The 18,969-nt window shown below is 37.7% G+C and overlaps 1 protein-coding gene across 4 annotated transcripts in view; it reads left to right on the top strand.

The window, feature by feature from the left end:
• Positions 1 to 18,969, top strand: part of STIM1 (stromal interaction molecule 1) — a 170,238-nt gene that overhangs the window by 117,692 nt on the left and 33,577 nt on the right. For all 4 annotated transcript variants that reach the window (XM_006181647.3, XM_014556683.2, XM_006181648.2 and 1 more), the window contains exons 4-5: positions 13,649 to 13,760; positions 17,103 to 17,218. In XM_006181647.3, coding sequence (XP_006181709.1) covers positions 13,649 to 13,760; positions 17,103 to 17,218 — 228 coding nt within the window. The remainder of the gene's footprint in view (positions 1 to 13,648; positions 13,761 to 17,102; positions 17,219 to 18,969) is intronic.

Below are 18,969 nucleotides of genomic sequence, written 5' to 3'. Positions count from 1 at the left end.
GCCAGGTGGCATTGGCTTTCATCTAAACCATTTCAAAAGTCAGATCAATGTAAAAGAGTTGGCATCCCCATTTTGCTTTTACATAAACCCAATGAGAGATCTGTTTATTCTGTTCTTTTAGTTATTTAAAAATTACTTTGCTAAGTGAATCTTCGAGTCATTTAGTCTTGTTGCTACATTTTTGGAGAAAAAGATACAATTGGCTTTTTCTTTCTCTTACATTCTTTCAGATATAAATACAAAATGACTGTGATAAGTGTTAAATTACTGCATCAACACTGGTGGTTTTTTGTTACCTGAAAAAAATTAACTTATTACATGCATTTTCTATTTATATTAGATAGCTACTTGAGGATAAAATGTCTTACTTGTATCCCCATTTAATAAAGAAAACTGAGCTTCTTTCACCTATTTCTTTCCCCAAGTCCTGAGGATTTACCTCTTTAATATATTTTATGTGCATCTCCTTTGATAATGTTTTAGCTCAACTTCCTCTTTTGAAAGATATTTATTGAGTTGTAATTGACAATAAAATAAGGTATAAATATTTAAAGTGTACAGTTTTTAAAGTTTTGGCACATGTATACAACTGTGAGACTGTCACCACAGTCAAGATATTGAATATATTTATCATTCCTGAAATTTTTCTCACAGCCCTTTGTGATCTCTCCTTTCATACCCCTCAGGCAACTACTTATCTGCTTTCAGGCATTACATGCTAGCTTGCATTTTATAGAGTTTTATGTACATGGAATCATATAATATGTATTTTTTAAAAAAAACTTGGCTTCTTTCATTTGGCATAATTATTTTGAGATTTATTCACATTATTTCATATATAAATATTTTATTTATTTTTTATGGCTGAGTAGTAGTCCATTGTCTAGATATATCACAATTTATTTATCCATTCACCTGCTGACAGACATTTGAATTATTTCCAGTTTTTGGTTACACAAATAAAGCTTCTATGATTATTCATGTACAAGTCTTTCTATAGACATTTCTTTTCTCTTAGGTAAATATCTAGGAGTAGAATGGCTAGATCATATGGTAGGTATATGTTTTTAAGAAACTGTCAAACTGTTTTCAAAGTAGTTTTATCACATTGTACATTCCCACCAGCAGTGTGTAAAACTTTCAATTCATCCACATCCTTGTCAACACTTGGTATTGTCAGTCTTTTCATTTTAGCCACTCTAATAGTGTAGTGCTCTCAGTGGTTTTATTTTGCATTTACCTGATGACTAATGATATTGGGCATCTTTCCATGTGCTGAAGTTGTCATTCATATATCTTCTTTGGTGGATTATCTATGACTTATGTCTATTTTTTTATTGAGTTGTTTGTTTTCTTATTGTTGAGTTTTGAAAGTTCTTTATATATTTTGGATATAAATCCTTTATGAGATATATGCTTTGCAAAGATTTTCTCACAGTCTGTGGCTAGTCATATCTGCTTAACAGTGTCTTTTAAAGGACAGAAAGTTTTAATTTTTCTGAAGTCCAGTTTATCAGTTAATTCTTTTATGGATCATGATTTTGGTATCATATATAAGAAATCTTTGCCTAACCCAAGATTACATAAACTCTTTCTCTTATGTCCTTTCTAGAGGTTTTATAGTTTTAGATTTTACATTTAGGCCTATGATCTATTTTATATATGGCACTATATATGGATTTTAGTTCTTTTTTATGCTTATGGATATCCCAGTTGTTCTAGAACCATTTGTTGAAAATTCTATTCTTTCTCTGCTGCATTGTCTTGTACCTTTTGTCAAAAAATCAGTTGTCCGTATAAACATGGGTTTATTTATGGACTCTCTATTTTGACCTGATCTATTTGTCTGTCTTTATGTCAGTACCATGCTATTTTGATTATAGTAGTCTTATAATAATTCTTTTAGTCAGGTAGTGTTAGCCCTCCAACTTTGTTTTTCTTTTTCAAAGTTGTTTTGGCTGTCCTTTAATCAGCTTGTCAGTTTCTACAAAAAAACCTACTGGGATTTTGACTGAGGTATCATCAAATCTATAGATAGTTTAAGAGAGCTGACAACAATACTGAGTTTTCTGACCTATGGACATGATATATCTCTAAGTTTATTTAGGAGATATACTTTCTCTCAGTAATGTTTTGTACCTTTCAGTTTATAGGTCTTTCATATCTTTTGTCAGAATTATCTCTAAATATTTCATATGATTTGATGCTAGAATAATAGTATATTTTTTAATTGTGGAAAAATATACATAACGTAAATTTTCTATTAAGTGGTATTTAAAGAATTTAATTCCTGATTGCTTTATGTAGAAATATAATTGATTTTTATATATTGATCTTGTATTCTGCAACCTTGCTAAACTAACTTATTAGTAGGATACCATCAGGTTTTCAACTTTAGAGAACCATATGTGCTAGTAAAAAGAAAAGTTTAACTTTTTCTTTTCCAACCTGGATGCCTTTTAAAAATCTTTTTCTTGTCCCATTGCCCTGGTTAGGATCTCCAGTACAGTGTTGAAGAGAAGTGGTAAGAGCAGATATCTTTGTCTTGTTTCTGATATTAAAGGGAAAGCATGCAACCTTTCACCATTAAATATAACAGTAGCTATGGGTTTTTGGTAAAAGCCCTTTGTCAGATCAAGGAAGCTACCTTCTATTCCTAGTTTGCTGAGAGCTTTGATCAAGAATGGATGAGATGGATTTTATTAAATGAATTTTCTATGTCTATTGAGGTGATTGCCTGGTTTTTCTATATTTGTTTGCTAACATGATGAATTATTTTGATTGATTTTCAATGTTTAACTCTGCATTCTTGGGATAAATCCCAGTTGGTCATCTTCTTACTATATGTTTGGATTTTATTTGCAAAAATTTGTATTTTATTTTTCTATTAAAATTTTTTATTGAAGTATATTTGATTATATTAGCTTCAGGTATACAGCATAATGATTTAGTATTTTTATAGATGATTCTCCATTAGAAGTTATTACAAGATAATAGCTATAGTTCTCTGTGCTATATAATATATCCTCATTGCTTATCTATTTTTATACATAGTAGTTTGTATCTCTTAGTACTATACCCCTAATTTGTCTCTCTCTCCTCCCTTCTCCCCTTTGGTAACCACTGGTTTATTTTCTGTGTTTTCTATTTGCTAAAATTCTGTTTAAAGAATTTGCATCTTTGTTAATGAGGGATATTGGTTTGACATTTTCTTTTCTTGTAATATCTTTTTCTTTTAAAATTGATGTCAGGATAATGCTGGCCTCATAGAATGAGTTGGAAAGTATTCTTCAGTTTTTCAGACTTCACATAGAATTGGTGTATTTTTCCTTTAGCCATATGAGCCCGAAATTTTCCTTGTGGGAAGGTTTTTTCTTTTTTTCTTTTTTAATCTATGGATTCAACTTCTTTAATAGGTATTCAGGTTGTTTACTTCTTCTTTAGTGAGCTTTTGTAGTTTGTGTCTTTAAGGAATTTGTCCATCTCATCAAGTTGTCAAATTTACTGGCATACATTTACTTATAACATTCCTTTATTATTCTTTTAATATATCTTAAATCTGTAATGTCTCATTCCTGATATTGGTAATCTGTGCTTTCTTTTTTTTTTACTGTCTTGTTAGATGTTTATTAATTTTATTTATCTTCTCAAAGAACCAATGTTTGGTTTCAAGGATTTTCTCCATTGTTGTCTATTTCATTGACTTTTACTTTGAACTTTATTTCTTTATTCTGCTTACTTTGGGTTTAATTTACTCTTTTTTAGTTTTTTAAGGTAGAAGCTAAAGTCATTGATTTGAGACCTTTCTTTTTTTTCTACTATAGGCATTTAATGCTGTAAATTTCCACTAAGCCCTGTTTTAACAGCATTTCACAAATTCTAGTATGTTGTGTTTTTCTGTTTTTTTTTTTCCATGTGATTTATTGGTAGCATAGACAGAATAAAAATATGTAAAATGAAAACACAACTGATGGTAAATGCTTTTCCTCACTTTTTTTTTTTGTCTGAGATCGTCTTCAAAAACTTAGCATCTCTTAATATATTCCAACTTTTGGGATTATCTTCACCCTAGAAATTCATACTTCTGAAATCTCTTGTATATTTTATATTTTAGTATTGGTTCTTCACTATGTTAGATGATATATTTTATTTTTATTTTCATTCAGTTCAAAATACTTTCTATTTCCTTTTTGATATCTTTGATTCATGAATTATTGAGAAGCAAGTTATTTAGTTTCCAAATACTGGGGGATTTTCCAGAGACTTTTCTGTTATTGATTAACAATTTAATTCCATTGTGATTTGAGGACATACTTTGTATGACTGGAATCCTTTAAAATATTTTAAGACTTCCTTTCAATGTACCCAAACATGATCTATCTTGGTAAATATTCCACGTGCCCTTGACATTTGTTGGATAGAGTGTTCTAGAGGTGTCAATCAGGCCATGTTGATTGCTGGTATTGTTCAAGTTTACTGTATCTTTGCTGAGTTTCTGCCTACTTGTTCTATCAATTAATGAAAGAGAAGTATTTAAACTTCCAACTATAATTGTAGATTTTACCTATTTCTCCTTGCAATCAATTCTGTGAGTTTTTGCTTCATGTGTTTTGAAGGTCTGTTCACTAGGTGCAGACAGATGTAGGATTATAATGTCTTCTTGATGAACTGACCTCTTTATTTTTATGAAATGACCTTCTTTATCCCTAGTAATATTCTTTGCTTTAAAGTCTACTTTGATATTAACATAGCTTTCTTTTGAGTGCTTCTGGTTTGGTATATCTTTTTCCATCTATTTATTTTTAACCTATTTGTGTTTTTCCATTTAAAGTGTATTTCTTATAAACAGCATGTGGTTGGACTGTTTTTTTTCCCCAGTCTGACAATCTCTGCCTTTTAATTGGGATGTTCAGACCACTTACATTTAATATGCTTATTAATATGGTTAGATTAGAGTCCATTATCTTCTTTTTTTTCTTTCTGTTTTTCCCATCTATTCTTTGTTTCCTTTTCATCTTTTTCTGCCTTCTTTTGATTTGAATTAATGAGTATTTTTTATGATTCCATTGTATCTTCTTTGTTGGCTTAACTCTTTGTTTTGTTATTTTAGTGGTTGCTTTAGGTGGTAAAATATATATCTTTAACTTATCACAGCCTATTTTCAAGCGATATTATTATACCTTGTCACATATAGTATAAGAACCTTCCAAGAATGTATTTACATTTCTGCCTTCTCAACCTTAGTTTCACTCTCTGTACTGTGGCCTGGAAATTTTCTCATAGCCATAAGCGGGGGCAATTGTATGATTTACTTCGTTTGTTTACCATCTCTCGAAGAGCATTGTCTACTGTGGGCTGTTGTCCAGCGTCTTGAAAATCATTGTTTCATATATTTTGTTTTGTTTTGTTTTTGGTTGTTTCAGGAGGGAGGGTAAATTCCATCCCTGTTACTTCATTTTGACTTGTAGCAGAAGTCTCAACTTAATCTTCTGCTTTGCTTGAATGCATTCACACTGTTCTTCTTGGCCCAGTCTAGCTCTACTGCAGTCTGTCTTTCAGTTAGTTCCAGAGAGATCTTTCTAAAATAAATGTCTGACCGTATCTCTGCTTACATTTTTCAGTGGCTCTCCATTTTTTTAAAATAATGAAACAAACATGGTAGGACACCAAATTTCTGGGTGAAAGAAATATTCTTAAATGGAACATGGGCAAATAAAGATATTGCTAAAAATATTACAAGTAAATTTCTGTGTGGTCATATATAGTAATCATGTTATTTTGAAAAGATAAATATTGGTTTTTCAATTGGTCAGGTAACAATTTGTGTAGAACTAGCATTTAGTTTACATCACAACTGCTGTCTCATTTGGAACTCAAGAAAATAAAGTACTAAAAGCTTGGTAGTTGTTGATGAAAGAAATTATCATAGAAAAAGACATTGATTTTGTTCATCATTATCTATGAGGCATTATAGTCAGATGCATTAAAATTAAGTGTCTATTTGTAATCTCAAAATGAATTACCTCATTTAGGAAAAAAAGATCAATATGCATATAAATAGAAATCTGGTGATCTTTTTTTGTTTTCTGAGGGTTTCTTTATAATTTAGTATTGTCATTCCTTACTGACATCTGTAGTATTGGCCCCAAAGGGTACTGTTTCTCTCCTATAATTTGTGCAAACATGCCTCTATTTAAAGAAAAATTAACTGAGTGCCTTCTACATACCAGGCATTTTGCTAGATTACTTTAGCATACCAGGCTCATGCTTATTTCATATTTTCTACTACTCTTTATCACATTCCTTCTCTGTAGCTGCACTGATTTATCTGTAGCTATCTGCAGTTATATGTCATTCTCTTTCATCCTTTGATGATTTCACATGTACTGTTCTCTCTGTTATTCCTCCTTTGTTGATCTGGTTAAATCCTATTTGATAATTAAGACTCAACTGAAGTATCTCCTTCTTTAGGATAACTTCCCTGAAAACCACAAGCTAGGTTAGGAGCCTTCTGTGGTCCCACAGCCTCTTTACGCTTATCTTATCACAGCACTTAGCACACTAATCGCAACCATGTGCTCCCTTTAGCACACTTAGCACAGGACCTGGCCCAGAGCAAGGATGTGGAAGACAAGGTTTGTCCTTGGGTCTGCCATTGTATGATCTTCTACAAGTTGTCTGCCTCATTCGGTATTCCAAACTCTAGGTTCTTTTACTACTCTGCAGCCGTGCTGCTAGCTAGTGTTTCTCTAACCTGGTCTCTGAAGGCCATGTAGTTGCTTTATAGATGATTTCACTGGTATGTCCTGTTTGGGTCTGGGAGACCTGGTTTTTTCCAAGTAGCATAGTGGGCCTATAATATGAGACATAGGTGAAAGGGCCAGATTCTTTTTTCAATGATGGCTTAGGGTTTGGTATTGATACCATGTTAGAAAACTAACATGATGTCTGCTTCATTCTGGACTCAGATGACAAACTGCTAGTCAGAGCCAGAGGGAAACCACTCAGACAAACCACAGGTCTAGGCCACAAACTATCTTTAGGGTGGGGCACTTTGTAAGATTCTGTAGGTGTCTTGGAGTGCTCTCTAAGTAGCCACAAAGCTTATCACAGAGCTTATCAGAAGCTAGGCTTTGTGATGCCTTTTTACAGTCACTCCTTTCTCTGTGTCCCCACATCATCCAATATATCTGTCCCCCTCCTGCCTTCCATTTATCACACTGTATTATACTTACTTAATTTCCTGTATGCCTCCTTTTCTAGAAGAGAACCCTTGACGATAGAGATAGTCCATATTGATCTCTGTATCTAGTAACTAACCAAGGACCTACTAGAGTAAAGCCAGTGAAAGCTTAGTGAGTGAATGAATGGTGATAATAATAATAGCTAGTATTTGTTTAGCACTTACTGTATGCTAGGAGCTTCTCATATCTTCACTACATTCTTATGATGTGAGAACTCTAATTCTCACCATTTTATAGGTGACAGAATGAGGCACAGAAAGGTTAAGCAACTTAATGATGGTCTTACATCTAGTAAGTGGCAGATCTCAAATTCAAACAAAGGGACTTGGTTCCAAAGTCCAAATTCTTAGCCTCTGTGCTCTGTCTGGCTGACCAAAAGGCTGACCAAATGACCAACTAAGTGACTAACAGCTGTGTGAAAGAGAGGCAAAGAAGGAAGAAGGTACTGATAACCTTCCTGCCAGACATAGTTCTTTTGACGTATAAGTTCAAAACCACAAAAATAAGTGAAAACTTTACCTGGAGGCACTACCGACCCATTAGGGGAAAGATATACTGATTCAGGAACCCATTTCTTACTGCTTATTCTTTCTCTGACGAGAAAAAGGATTGGCCAAGGCCAAGGATCTGTTCTGACGTATTCCTGGAGGTATCACCATAGCTCATGTCCTAGGGTATAATACTGTTCCATCTGCCTGGAATGCCTTTCCCCCAAGTTTCCACATGGCTCATAACTTCATTTCATTTTCTCCTCAACTGCTACCTCATCAGAGGGCCCTTCCCTGAACTGGTCTGTTATAGCACTACTCTTCATCCTCTTACTCTTCTGTATTTTCCTTAATTGTATTTATCACTATCCAACATATAATTATTTGTTATAGCATTTTAGTTTGTCTCTCTCCACCATAACGTAAGTACCTGGTATATGTGACTCTATTTTGTGCACTGTTATATCCTGAGCTTCTAGAGTGGTGCCTGGCAGGTAGTTGTTGCTCAATAAATTATTTCCCCACAAAGAATAAGTGATTTTAGAGTTTCAGACCACCTGCTTTCAAGGACTTTTATCATTTGGCCACAGCAGTACCTCACTCTCCTTGCCCCTATGTGTAACCCATGGTCTCCTGACAAACTGAAGTCAGAGTGCTCTGAACAGGTTCCATACTTTATAGTTCTGTGTCTTTGCCCATGTTTCTTTCCTCTGGTGGGTCCACATCTCTGTCCATCCAGATTCTGACCAGTCCTTAACATCTACCCCTTTTTTAATGAATATAGACATATGAAGAAACAATTACTACTGAGTTTGTATTAAATCTTAGGCATTTTCAAACATATGAACTCATTTACTACAACAACTCTGGGAGATAGATGTTGCTAGATTATAAGCTATGTGAGTATAAGGATTTCTGTCTCTGTCACTGCTCTGTTCCCAGTGCCTGGCACAAAGCAGTACAAAATGTATGTTTGGAATAACTGGATGAATACTTTATAGAAGGGAAAATTGAGGTTCAGAAAGGTCAAGTGATTTACCCATTCTGGTCCATAGCACATAGAGTAGAAATCAAGATCTCCCAGCTTTAAATCTAATGCTTTTTCTAATATATTCTGCAATAAAAAATCCAGTGTTCTAAAATGCCCAGGGATTTGGATATCCTGAATAACTTTGCCTTTTGTGGTTATTTCAGAACAAATAAATATTTTTACTCATTTTATATAACAATCTTTCTCTAATGGAAAAGGCCCCTTCCTATCTATGAAACATAGTGTGGAGGCCAGGATATATCTTTGTTATCTGAGAAACTAACTGAACATCAATTTCTGGGTTTCTCTGCTGATACACACAAGATAAGTGCTTTAAAAAATAGTTCCCCTCTTTAATGTTACAAGAAATCGATGGGGAAGAGTGATACTGTGTGTGAGAAAACATAATGTACATACTGCTGAAATGTACAAGTGATCCAGGACCTACAGATTGACATCATTTGTTCATTCATTCACTTATATCAGTTCTTTTGTCTATTAGGTAAGCTTTACAGACTGCTTAGAGTGACCTGGCCCTGTGTTAGATAATGGAGGATACGTTGCTTATTAAATGCTTATAGCTTAATGGAAAAGAGAGATGTGTGACTAAATTATAACAATGTAACACACACATTATGAAAGAAGTATGTATAAAAAAAGTGCTGGGTAAGCAGAGATGGGAGAGCTAGTACGTGCTTTGAAGGTTTTTGAAGATGGCATTTTGAAATGGGCCCCCAAGAGTTTCAACAAGTGAAGAGGTAGAGCTAGGTTTTAAGGATTAGTTGGTGTTTAGCAGGCCAGGAAGAGGGAAAAGAGCTTTTCTGGAAATGGCAAAGACCTAGAAGTCTGAGAGCAATGTTCAGGGATGAATAAGTAAATAGTGCAAGATACTGATTCTAGAAGAAGAATGAGAAGTTAAAGTCTACAACAGAGGCAGAATCTAGAATAAAGCTGTGACAATTCAGGTCATCTGTGTTGGGATGAGTTAGACTGTTAGTCCGGTGTTTTCTAACTACACAAGACTATCAACTGGGGTGCCACAAGAAAATACAAGAGCTTGTATTTATATTGCACTTATTTTTTATCTCATTCTTTAATTTTTATGTATGTTTTACAGTATACCTAATGTCAGTACATGTATTTAATTTACAAACAGTTATTCATGTATTGGCAATGTGTGCTCAAAATTTTTGTTACAGATGGATTTTGTCATTAAAAAAGTTGGAGGCTACAAAGTTAGTCATCCTGTGCATTTCTTTTACGAAGGACTATTTGTTGAGGAGAACTCCAGGGATTGGCTGTCTCCAATTCTGTGTGGTATTGTTTTTCATTTTGCCCAGAGAAGTAGTCTTTGGTATCTCTAGGAGCCACATGGACAGGCTTAGGGGAATGAGAGAATCATGACTTTAGAAGACTGTCCCTTGCATGTCCTCCTGGGATTTGGTCATCTGACTCATTTGGAGCCTGTATGTGTGCTAAGTTCTCTTTGCCATTCTGTCTCCTTTCACTAACAGCCATAGCTCTCTGTACTTGCTGTTACCTTCTTCCTTACTTTGGCCCAGGGATTCTTCCTTTTTCTCTTTTGGAATGAGAAAGCAGAACAAGACTTTTAACTTTTAGGTACTTGAACCTTGGGGACAAGGGCCCCTGATATCTCACTTTGATTATTGAATGAGATCTTCATGCTGGGACACAGGGTTGCTCTCTGACAAGGATGCCACTCATCTTAGCTTACTTTATTCAGACTGCAATGACTCTGAGTGGGCAACACCATGCTGCCAAGCCTTACCTATGTAGGGCATCTGCTTAGGTAGCAGAATGATATTTGAAGCACAAAAACCAAAGAACAGCTGCCTTGAGATTTGTCCTGATATGCTGAAACCACTATCCTTTCTCCTATAACTTAGCTATATAGGAGCTGACTGTGTTCAAAGTCCATCCTCATTGGAGTGCAGTGGTCACCTTATAGACCCTCTGCCTCACTTAATGTAGTGTTTAGAACAGTAGTTCTCAGCTGTGGGCAGTCTTATTCCCCAGGGAACATTTGGCAGTATCTGGAGACATTTTTGATTGTCGTGACTGGCAGCATGCTACTGGCATCTGGTGGGTAGATGCCAGGGATATTGTTCAACGTCCTATAATGCATAGGACAGCCCCCTACAAAAAAGAGTTTGCCTGTCCAAAGGGTCAGTGGTGCAGAGGCTGAGAATCCCGGTCTAGAGTGACTCCTGCCTGTCTCTACTGCAGTGTAGGGTGCAGGTGGAGGAGTTCCTGCATGCCAAGGATCTATGCTCAGGCTTGTGTCAGGGCATCCTCCCTGTAGACAAAAGGCCCTTGTAGCATCGCTGGCCTCAGGCCTTTCTAGCAACAAGACGTGGCCATGCTGGGTGAGGCTGAGCTCCCTTCACAGCAAGGGTAGGAGTGTGTTGTTCTCCACACTTTGCAGGCTAGCACTTGTCTGTCTGCCTCACATCTTGGGCCACTTTGCCACACCTTTATTACCCAGCAGTCTGGACCACAGCAAGTGACCATGTTTGTAATGTGTGTGGAAATACATTCATTTTCAGGAATAAAAAGCCCATACATTCTACTTTCCTGAACACTTCTTTAACCCCAGTTCTGTCATCCCTTCTTTCCCAAACCGTAGGATTTGAATATATCTCTTGGAAATTAATTTATCTTCCCTCCAGTGTATTCTAGTCTGGGAATTAGAAACTCAACCAGGCAATAACTAAGCACCCTCCACCTAAGCCTCTGGGATCTTGTCTTCTAAGATACAGTCTGAGTGCACTAGACCTGCCTCATTTCCTCTCCTGGGACCTTCCCTGTTCCTCTGCAAATAGTCTACTCTACCTCCAAAGTGTCTCGGTTTCAGAACTTTCCTCCTGAGCTCCAGCAGCTTCTTGAGGACACTGAGAGATTAGAGCATTTTTGCCTTCAACTTTGTTTCATTCAGGATGTCTTTTCTGAGTGTCTGCTTTGTACCATGTGCTGGGCTCTACTGTAGGGGAGGTAAGTGGATGAAGGGACAGGGTCCAGCCTCCAAATTTCTCTAGTTTATATGAGAGTGACAGAAACATCCTAAGATCTGAGGTATGCCTAACAGAGGAATGCCAATTTTTGAACAGGCATTTCAGAAGCTAACCTCCACCTGAGCTCTGTATTTGTCTAGGAAGATTGTTGTTACTCTTCGGAGGCCCACGTTCAGAACATTTCTGGAACTCCTCATTTAGGGTAGTATTCTTTGAATAAATTCTTACTGATGCCACTGTATATAATGTGAGCAAAAATGAATAGGACATAGTCCCTCCCTGCCTTCAATGTTTCCTGACTGTGAAAGGAAAACTAGACAGCATTCTGATGAAGGACAGTTTTGGGGAAAGATACAGATTTTTTGAGAGGAGGGTAATAAATCTCACGATTTCATTCTGCTTCAAAACTTTTTTGGCTTCTTGCTGCTAACAGCAGTAGTTTTCAAACCTGAGGAATGTACAAATTCCTTTTAAGGGAAATAATTTATCTTTGACCTGCAAAGCTGACTTAAATTGTTTTTATTATAATGGTATTTAAATGTGTACAAATTTAAAATGAGGATTAAGTTGTGATATAAAATTTGTATACAAACAAAAACGTATTGATATGTTAAATAAAAGCAACTTTAAATCTAGTAAAATGACATCTTTTGCTGAAACTCAGTTTCTCCGAGACTCTTTAAGTTCAACATGCCTGTATTACTGGGTGCTGCCTGATGACTCAGTCCTCCCACCATTTTTCTCTATTCAAGCTATTATGAAACTTTGATTTATATAATATATCATGATGTCATTTGATCTTCACTTGGCTCAAACATATTCCTTGAGTATTAAGTCCACTTCTATTCCTTTATTGTTGACTCTTGACAAAGTATGGAGATAAATTTGTTATCTATGTGGCTAAACACCACACAAATATTAAGTTAACATTATTTTAAAACAATTATTTTTATGATCGTCCATTTTAAGAAAATCACAACCTTATAGTACTGAGGAAATGATTAGCTACAGTGGCCCATGTTTGGTCATGATGTGATTAGTCATGTTGTAAATGATCACTCAGTAATTGTTTTGGTTAGAATTGGCTCCTGTCGTGGCAGAAAATCTCTTCAATTTGATATACACAAATGAGGAAATTTACTTTTTGCACAAAATTGGAAAATGTATGAATGGGGCTATCTACAGGTATGATCAGACTCCGAGCTTCAGAGATCTCATCTGGATCCATCTCTTGGTTTAGATTTGCCTCTGTATGAGGACTTCCAGCAGTGTCAGGGAGGAGATATAGATATAGATAGATATATTCTTTATTTATATAAATTTTAAAAGTTATATTCATATGCATTTATGACATAAAGGCTAGAGCAAGGGCTACAGAGCCAGAATGCTTCAGTCCAAATACTGGCTTTACAATTCCTGGCTGGATAAATTTGGGAAAGTTATATAACCTTTTTTGTGCCTTAGTTTCTGCATCTCTAAAATAGGGATAAAGTTGGGATCTTCATATGGTGGTTGTGAAGGTTACTGAGTTAATACATGTGAAGTTCTTAGCAGAGTACCTGTCATATAGTAAATGTTATATAGGTGATGGCTTCTATTAGTATTATTTTGTTGTTATTATATTACAATTCAGGATTATTTAATCCCAGACACCAGTATAGTGGAAGAGCAAGTCCATCCCCCATAGGTCAAACAAAAAGTACAGTGTATACTCCTTTCATACTCAGGATTCTATGGGAGAGAGAGCTGTTAAACACAGACATGTGGTAAATGTTAAGGTCAATGTGACTGTGACGGCAAGCGCAAGCAGTGCTTGCATTCTGGAGTCATGGCTTTCTTTGTCTTTTCCCACAGTATACAACTGGACCGTGGATGAGGTGGTGCAGTGGCTGATCACATATGTGGAGCTGCCTCAGTATGAGGAGACCTTTCGGAAGCTGCAGCTCAGTGGCCATGCCATGCCGAGGTCAGGAGGAGACTGGATTCTCTCACTGAGGGTGTGGGCAATGGGCTGGGATCCGCCTGTCTTCAGGTTGCTCTGGCCAGTTAAGTGAGGTTTCATCCCTTTCAGGGCAGAATCTATAGACTTTTCTTGTCACATCTACTGCACACTTGCTATAAATCATAATGGGTACTTCTCATCTATTCTCTTGTTTAATATTTCTATCAATCCTGGCAATAGTACTAGTTGCTGCCATTTATATACGGTATCTTTATATACAGTATCTCAACAGTTTATATACAGTATCTCATTTAATTCTTACATCAGTCCTATAAGGTAGGTATTATTGTACATAGATGATGAACCTGGCTAAGTAACTTTTCCAAGGTCACATGGCTAGCTAGAGGCAAAACAGTGATTTGAGCGTATATTTGGATAGACTTCAAAGGCTATGTTGTTTCTCTTTTCTTTTGCTTTACCCCCAGCAGCTGCCTCTTTCATTGCTCAAGAGCCTCAGGGCTCTTTTAGCCTTCCCTAAATTCTCCATATACAGTTTATCTACTGCAAAGAAATGGTGCAGAGATAGGGGCTGGCTACCATTGGCCCCAGTCTCCTCTCTGGAATGACTCTTCCAACAGTGGTTGTATCCTAACTCTACCTTCCTTACAGGCACATATGCTAGGTCTTGGGGTGGATTTGGGGAGGGGATGGAGTACTGCTTGGACTTCTTGTTATGTCAAACTAGTGCCACATGTCATTCAGTCATTAATCCATTTACTTATTCATTCAACCCATATTTACTGGGTACCTGCTGTGTGCCAGGCACTTGTGTTGGGTGCTGGGGATAAAGATGACAACAACCTGCCCTTGCCCTCAAAGGGCTTACTGTCTGGTAAGTGCTGATTATGTATAATCTGTCATCTTATTATGTAGGTTATGAGCATCAGCAAAGGGGAAAGGGGAAAGTGAAGCTGTTGGAATGACCACACACTGCATTCTCCAGCCACAGAACTATGGGGCACTGCTGCCCAGGTCCTAGATGAGCTGGCTGTGCACTCCTCTGCAGCCTGCAGCCTCTTCACAGCTTCTCCCTACTCTGGAGAGAGTAGTAATCTTAATGTTTGTTCATCCCTTTATAGAGTACTTTCCTGCATATTATTTCAGTTGATGCTCACAATTCTGGGAGGAAGAAATTACTACCCTAACTTTTGGGTGAGCAAACTGAATTTCAAATATTTTATGATTTATCAAAGCTGGTAAGTGGCAGAACTGGAATTTGAACTCAGGTCTTTCTGGTTCTAAATGCCCTGCTTTTTTCACTGCATCTTCCTCTTGCCCTATTTAGTTGAAAATAGGCTTCCTGGGAATACTCAGTTTTGTTCTATTTAATAAAACTTTACCAAGCACCTACCACATGCCATGCTGTCTCCTGGACCCTGAGGACAAAGAGATGCATTAGAGCTGACATTAGCCTTGAGGAGCTCCATGTTTACTGGAGGAGACAGACAATTAAACAGATGGTTAACCAGGAAGCTGCAGGATTTAGATTTCTTTCTCATGGAAATGACAGTATTGCTTGTGGATCCCTGGCCCATTCCTTCTGGAGGAATGGCTATGGCTTGGTTTAAAACCCTAAGACATAGGATAAGAAGTTAGTTCTTTGATAATGGGCTTATTTGGCCCTCTTGTGACTAGGATTAGATCCAGGACCAGACCCAGCCAGGCTGGGCACAAGCGTGGAGAAAGCCAGGCTGTGGCACCTTAGTGACAGCAGGAAGAGTGGAGCCTTCAGAGCATGGCAGTGGGATGGAATAGGGGTGCTTCTAGGCCTGTCACGAGGCAGCATGATATAACAGGAAGAGTCTAGCAGATTTGGCTAGATTCCTGCCTTTGCTACTTAACTTGCTGTGTGACTTTGGGCAAGTTACTTATCTCTAAATCTCAGTTTTCTTATCTGTAAAGTGGAGTTAATAATAAAAGTGGGTTCTTAAAGTGTGAGGACTAAATGAGGTATTGTATGTAAAGTGTCAGAACAGATACACAGCTGCTTATTAAATGTTAGCTCCTTTCTCATTTCTCATTGCTTAGAAGTTCATAGGTTTCTTTGACAAATAGACTGTAGAAAAGATGATAATTATTTTGATCAGTTAAATGAAGGCCAATAAACCTGGAAGAAGTACTCTATAAAGAAGCCCTAAGAACTCCCAGGTTTGTAGGAAGCAGCTGATTTTACATAAGTTTACACAGAAGGAAATGGGGCCGCAGTGAAGAGACCAAGCAGCTTACGGTCAGACAAGTGAGTCATCGATAGAGCTGGGACCGGAAGCTCCATCTCCTGACCACCCCCCCACCCCCACCCCCATCACAGTGTCTCACTGCCTCCCTTGTAGGTGGGCTTGATTGATTCCCAGGACTAGAGAAGGAAGTAGTTGATCCTGCAGGCCAGGGCAGGAGTATAAATCACACACTGATGTCAGAAGCTTCTTTTCTACCTAGAAGAACAAAACTGTGAATCAGAGAAGAGCACTAATCTGATGGAGTAGTATAGTAGCTAATACTCATTGGTGGGGCCCAGACCAGTGGTTTTTCAACCTTTCTTGTGTTATACGCCTCTCCTCCTATACCCACTATGTTCCAGCAGAAGAGAAACAAAGTCTTGTTTTTCCTACATCATTTCCCCTCCTATTGTACAGGTCCTCTCTTACTAAGCTATCATTAACAGTATGGTTGAAAGACATACAAATTTATAGTAATCTCATTGGGAGTGAATTACTGTTACTGGAATACAAGATAACAAGACTAATGCAATGTTTGTTACAGACAAATTTGTATTTATATTTAATGACACTGAGTTAGGATTAGGATAATCCAGAGGGCCTCAGAATCACTGGGTCATGTGGCATGACATTTTGACTTGGGCTGGACAGGAGAATGCATTTACAAGTGGTAGGAGTATGGGGGCAGGGATTATCCACTATATATATATATGTATATATATATATACACATATATCTCTTTGCAGGGATTATCCACTATATATATATATAGTGGATAATCCCTGCAAAGAGAAGCACTAACAGAAAATTTACAGCTGGGTGTAGGAATGATCACAGATGTATAATCCTTAGAGGGTAGGATACTCAGGAGATGGGGAGAAGGGTGAACAAATTCTTGGTAAATGTTATGTGTCCTCCTTACTCCTTGTTGAGATCCACTGGTATAGACTCTGTGTACCAGAGTGCAGAGGGGAGCAATCATGAGGAGCTAGAAGTCATGGAAATGTTCCTGGAGGAGGTGGGTAATCCTACCAGAAGCCTTCCTGGCTTTGCTGGCAGGGAACTGAGCCCCTACTCTTTGCCCCAACAGGCTTGCTGTAACCAACACTACCATGACAGGGACTGTGCTGAAGATGACAGACCGGAGCCATCGGCAGAAGCTGCAGCTGAAGGCCCTGGACACAGTGCTCTTTGGGCCTCCTCTCTGTGAGTCCTGTGGAGAGAAGGGCTGCTGATGTGCATGGAACACAAGACTGTTTGAGTGGCTGGGCTGAGATCCTGGGTCTTCTAGGCACTCCTGCTTTCAGATATGAAGTGGTCAACATTTTAGTCCAGCTAGATGTCAACATCCATTCATTAAATACATAAAGAAAATCTTTACTTTGTGCCAGTGCTATGCTGGACTCTGTAGGAAGACCTGGCTAAATCATATTCTGCCCTAAAGAGATAACATGAATGTTCGAGAGAGGTACGCAATGTGTCTGAGGTCCAGGGGAGGGATAGAGAAAGCATCCTACAGAAGAGGTGGCATGTGACCTCTGTCTTTAAAGATGGATAGAACTTTATTCTGTGGAGGTGGCAGGACAGGGCATTCTTAGGTAGAGGGAACAACCTGAGCAAGAATATAAATGCTAAAATATGAACGGGATGCTCAGGGAGAGCAAGTAACGCATAAGGGGCTGAACTCCATTTAGCTGTTCCCACTCTCACTGTGGACATGCAGAGGGTATGAACTGATTGCTGAACATCTTGTGTCCTCAGACAACCAAACACAACTGAACAGTCTTTCACTGAAGCAACAGAGACACATTTAGGCCTAAGGAAAGATGGTTTCTTCAGCCAAGGGATAGTTGGGAGAATTAGGTGCTTCAACTCCTGAAAATGTGCAAGGTGGGAATGGCCAACCCTGACATCTTTTTTATTCTAAGTGAACTCAGGGGGAACAAGTAGTAAGATTTCTTAGAAAATTATCCTTGACCAAACAGTCTCTTAGGGCCTACCCCCTGCCCCTTGGGAGCTGTCGACACCAGCTGAGGATGCCAGTGGCAGAATGCTATAGAGCCAAGCACCAGTCCAGAAAAGCAGCTGGCAGGCAGGGTCAGGGGTAGTATAACATTTCCCTGTCCGTGCATTTGGCCTGATAGGTGCCCAAGCTGATATCTCAATAGAGGTGGATGGGTCTGTACTTTTTTTTGGTTTTAAAATTTTTAATTGGCTTATTTTTCAGAGTAGCTTTAGGTTCACATCAAAAATGAGAGATTTTCCATATACCTCCTGCCCCCATACACACATAGCCTCCCCCATTATCAGTATCCCCCACTGCAGTGGTACCTTTGTTACAACTGACGAACTTACGTTGACTCATCACTATCGCCTGGAGTCCATAGTTTACATTAAGGTTGGCTCTTGGTGTTTTGTGGTCTATAGGGTTGGACAAACATATAATAATATGTATCTACCTCTGTGGTGTCATACAAAATGGTTTTACTGCCCTAAAGATCCTCTGTGATCCACCTATTTATTCTTTCTCACCACCAACCTCTGGCAATCACTGATCTTCTTTTACTTCTCCATAGTTTTGCATTTTCCAGAAGGTCTAATCTTTTAAAAGTGCGAAGCAGAGCAAAATGGGAGAAGACTGTTTCCATCTCCTTTGTTGCCTTTTTTTTAGTCCTAGGACACTTTTTTTTCCTACCATTCATTTATAAGTTTTGAATAAATGACACAATGAATGGCTCCACTCTTTATGTGAGGTCCACCCTCTATACTGAGCAATGGCCTTTCATTTATCCCCTAACATTTATTGAGCACCTACTGTGTACCAGTGTAAATGACAAGGTCCTTGATCTCAAGAAGTTCCATCTAAATGGAGATTGGCATGTTAACAAATCAAGTAAATGGTCAGTAAACACAGTGGTATAACTGTCATGTAAGTCATTCCAGATTTCAAGTGGGAG

Source organism: Camelus ferus, chromosome 10 (genome assembly GCF_009834535.1).
Source record: "Camelus ferus isolate YT-003-E chromosome 10, BCGSAC_Cfer_1.0, whole genome shotgun sequence".
NCBI classification, from domain to species: Eukaryota; Metazoa; Chordata; class Mammalia; order Artiodactyla; family Camelidae; genus Camelus; species Camelus ferus.
This window is presented reverse-complemented; position numbering and strand designations above follow the sequence as displayed.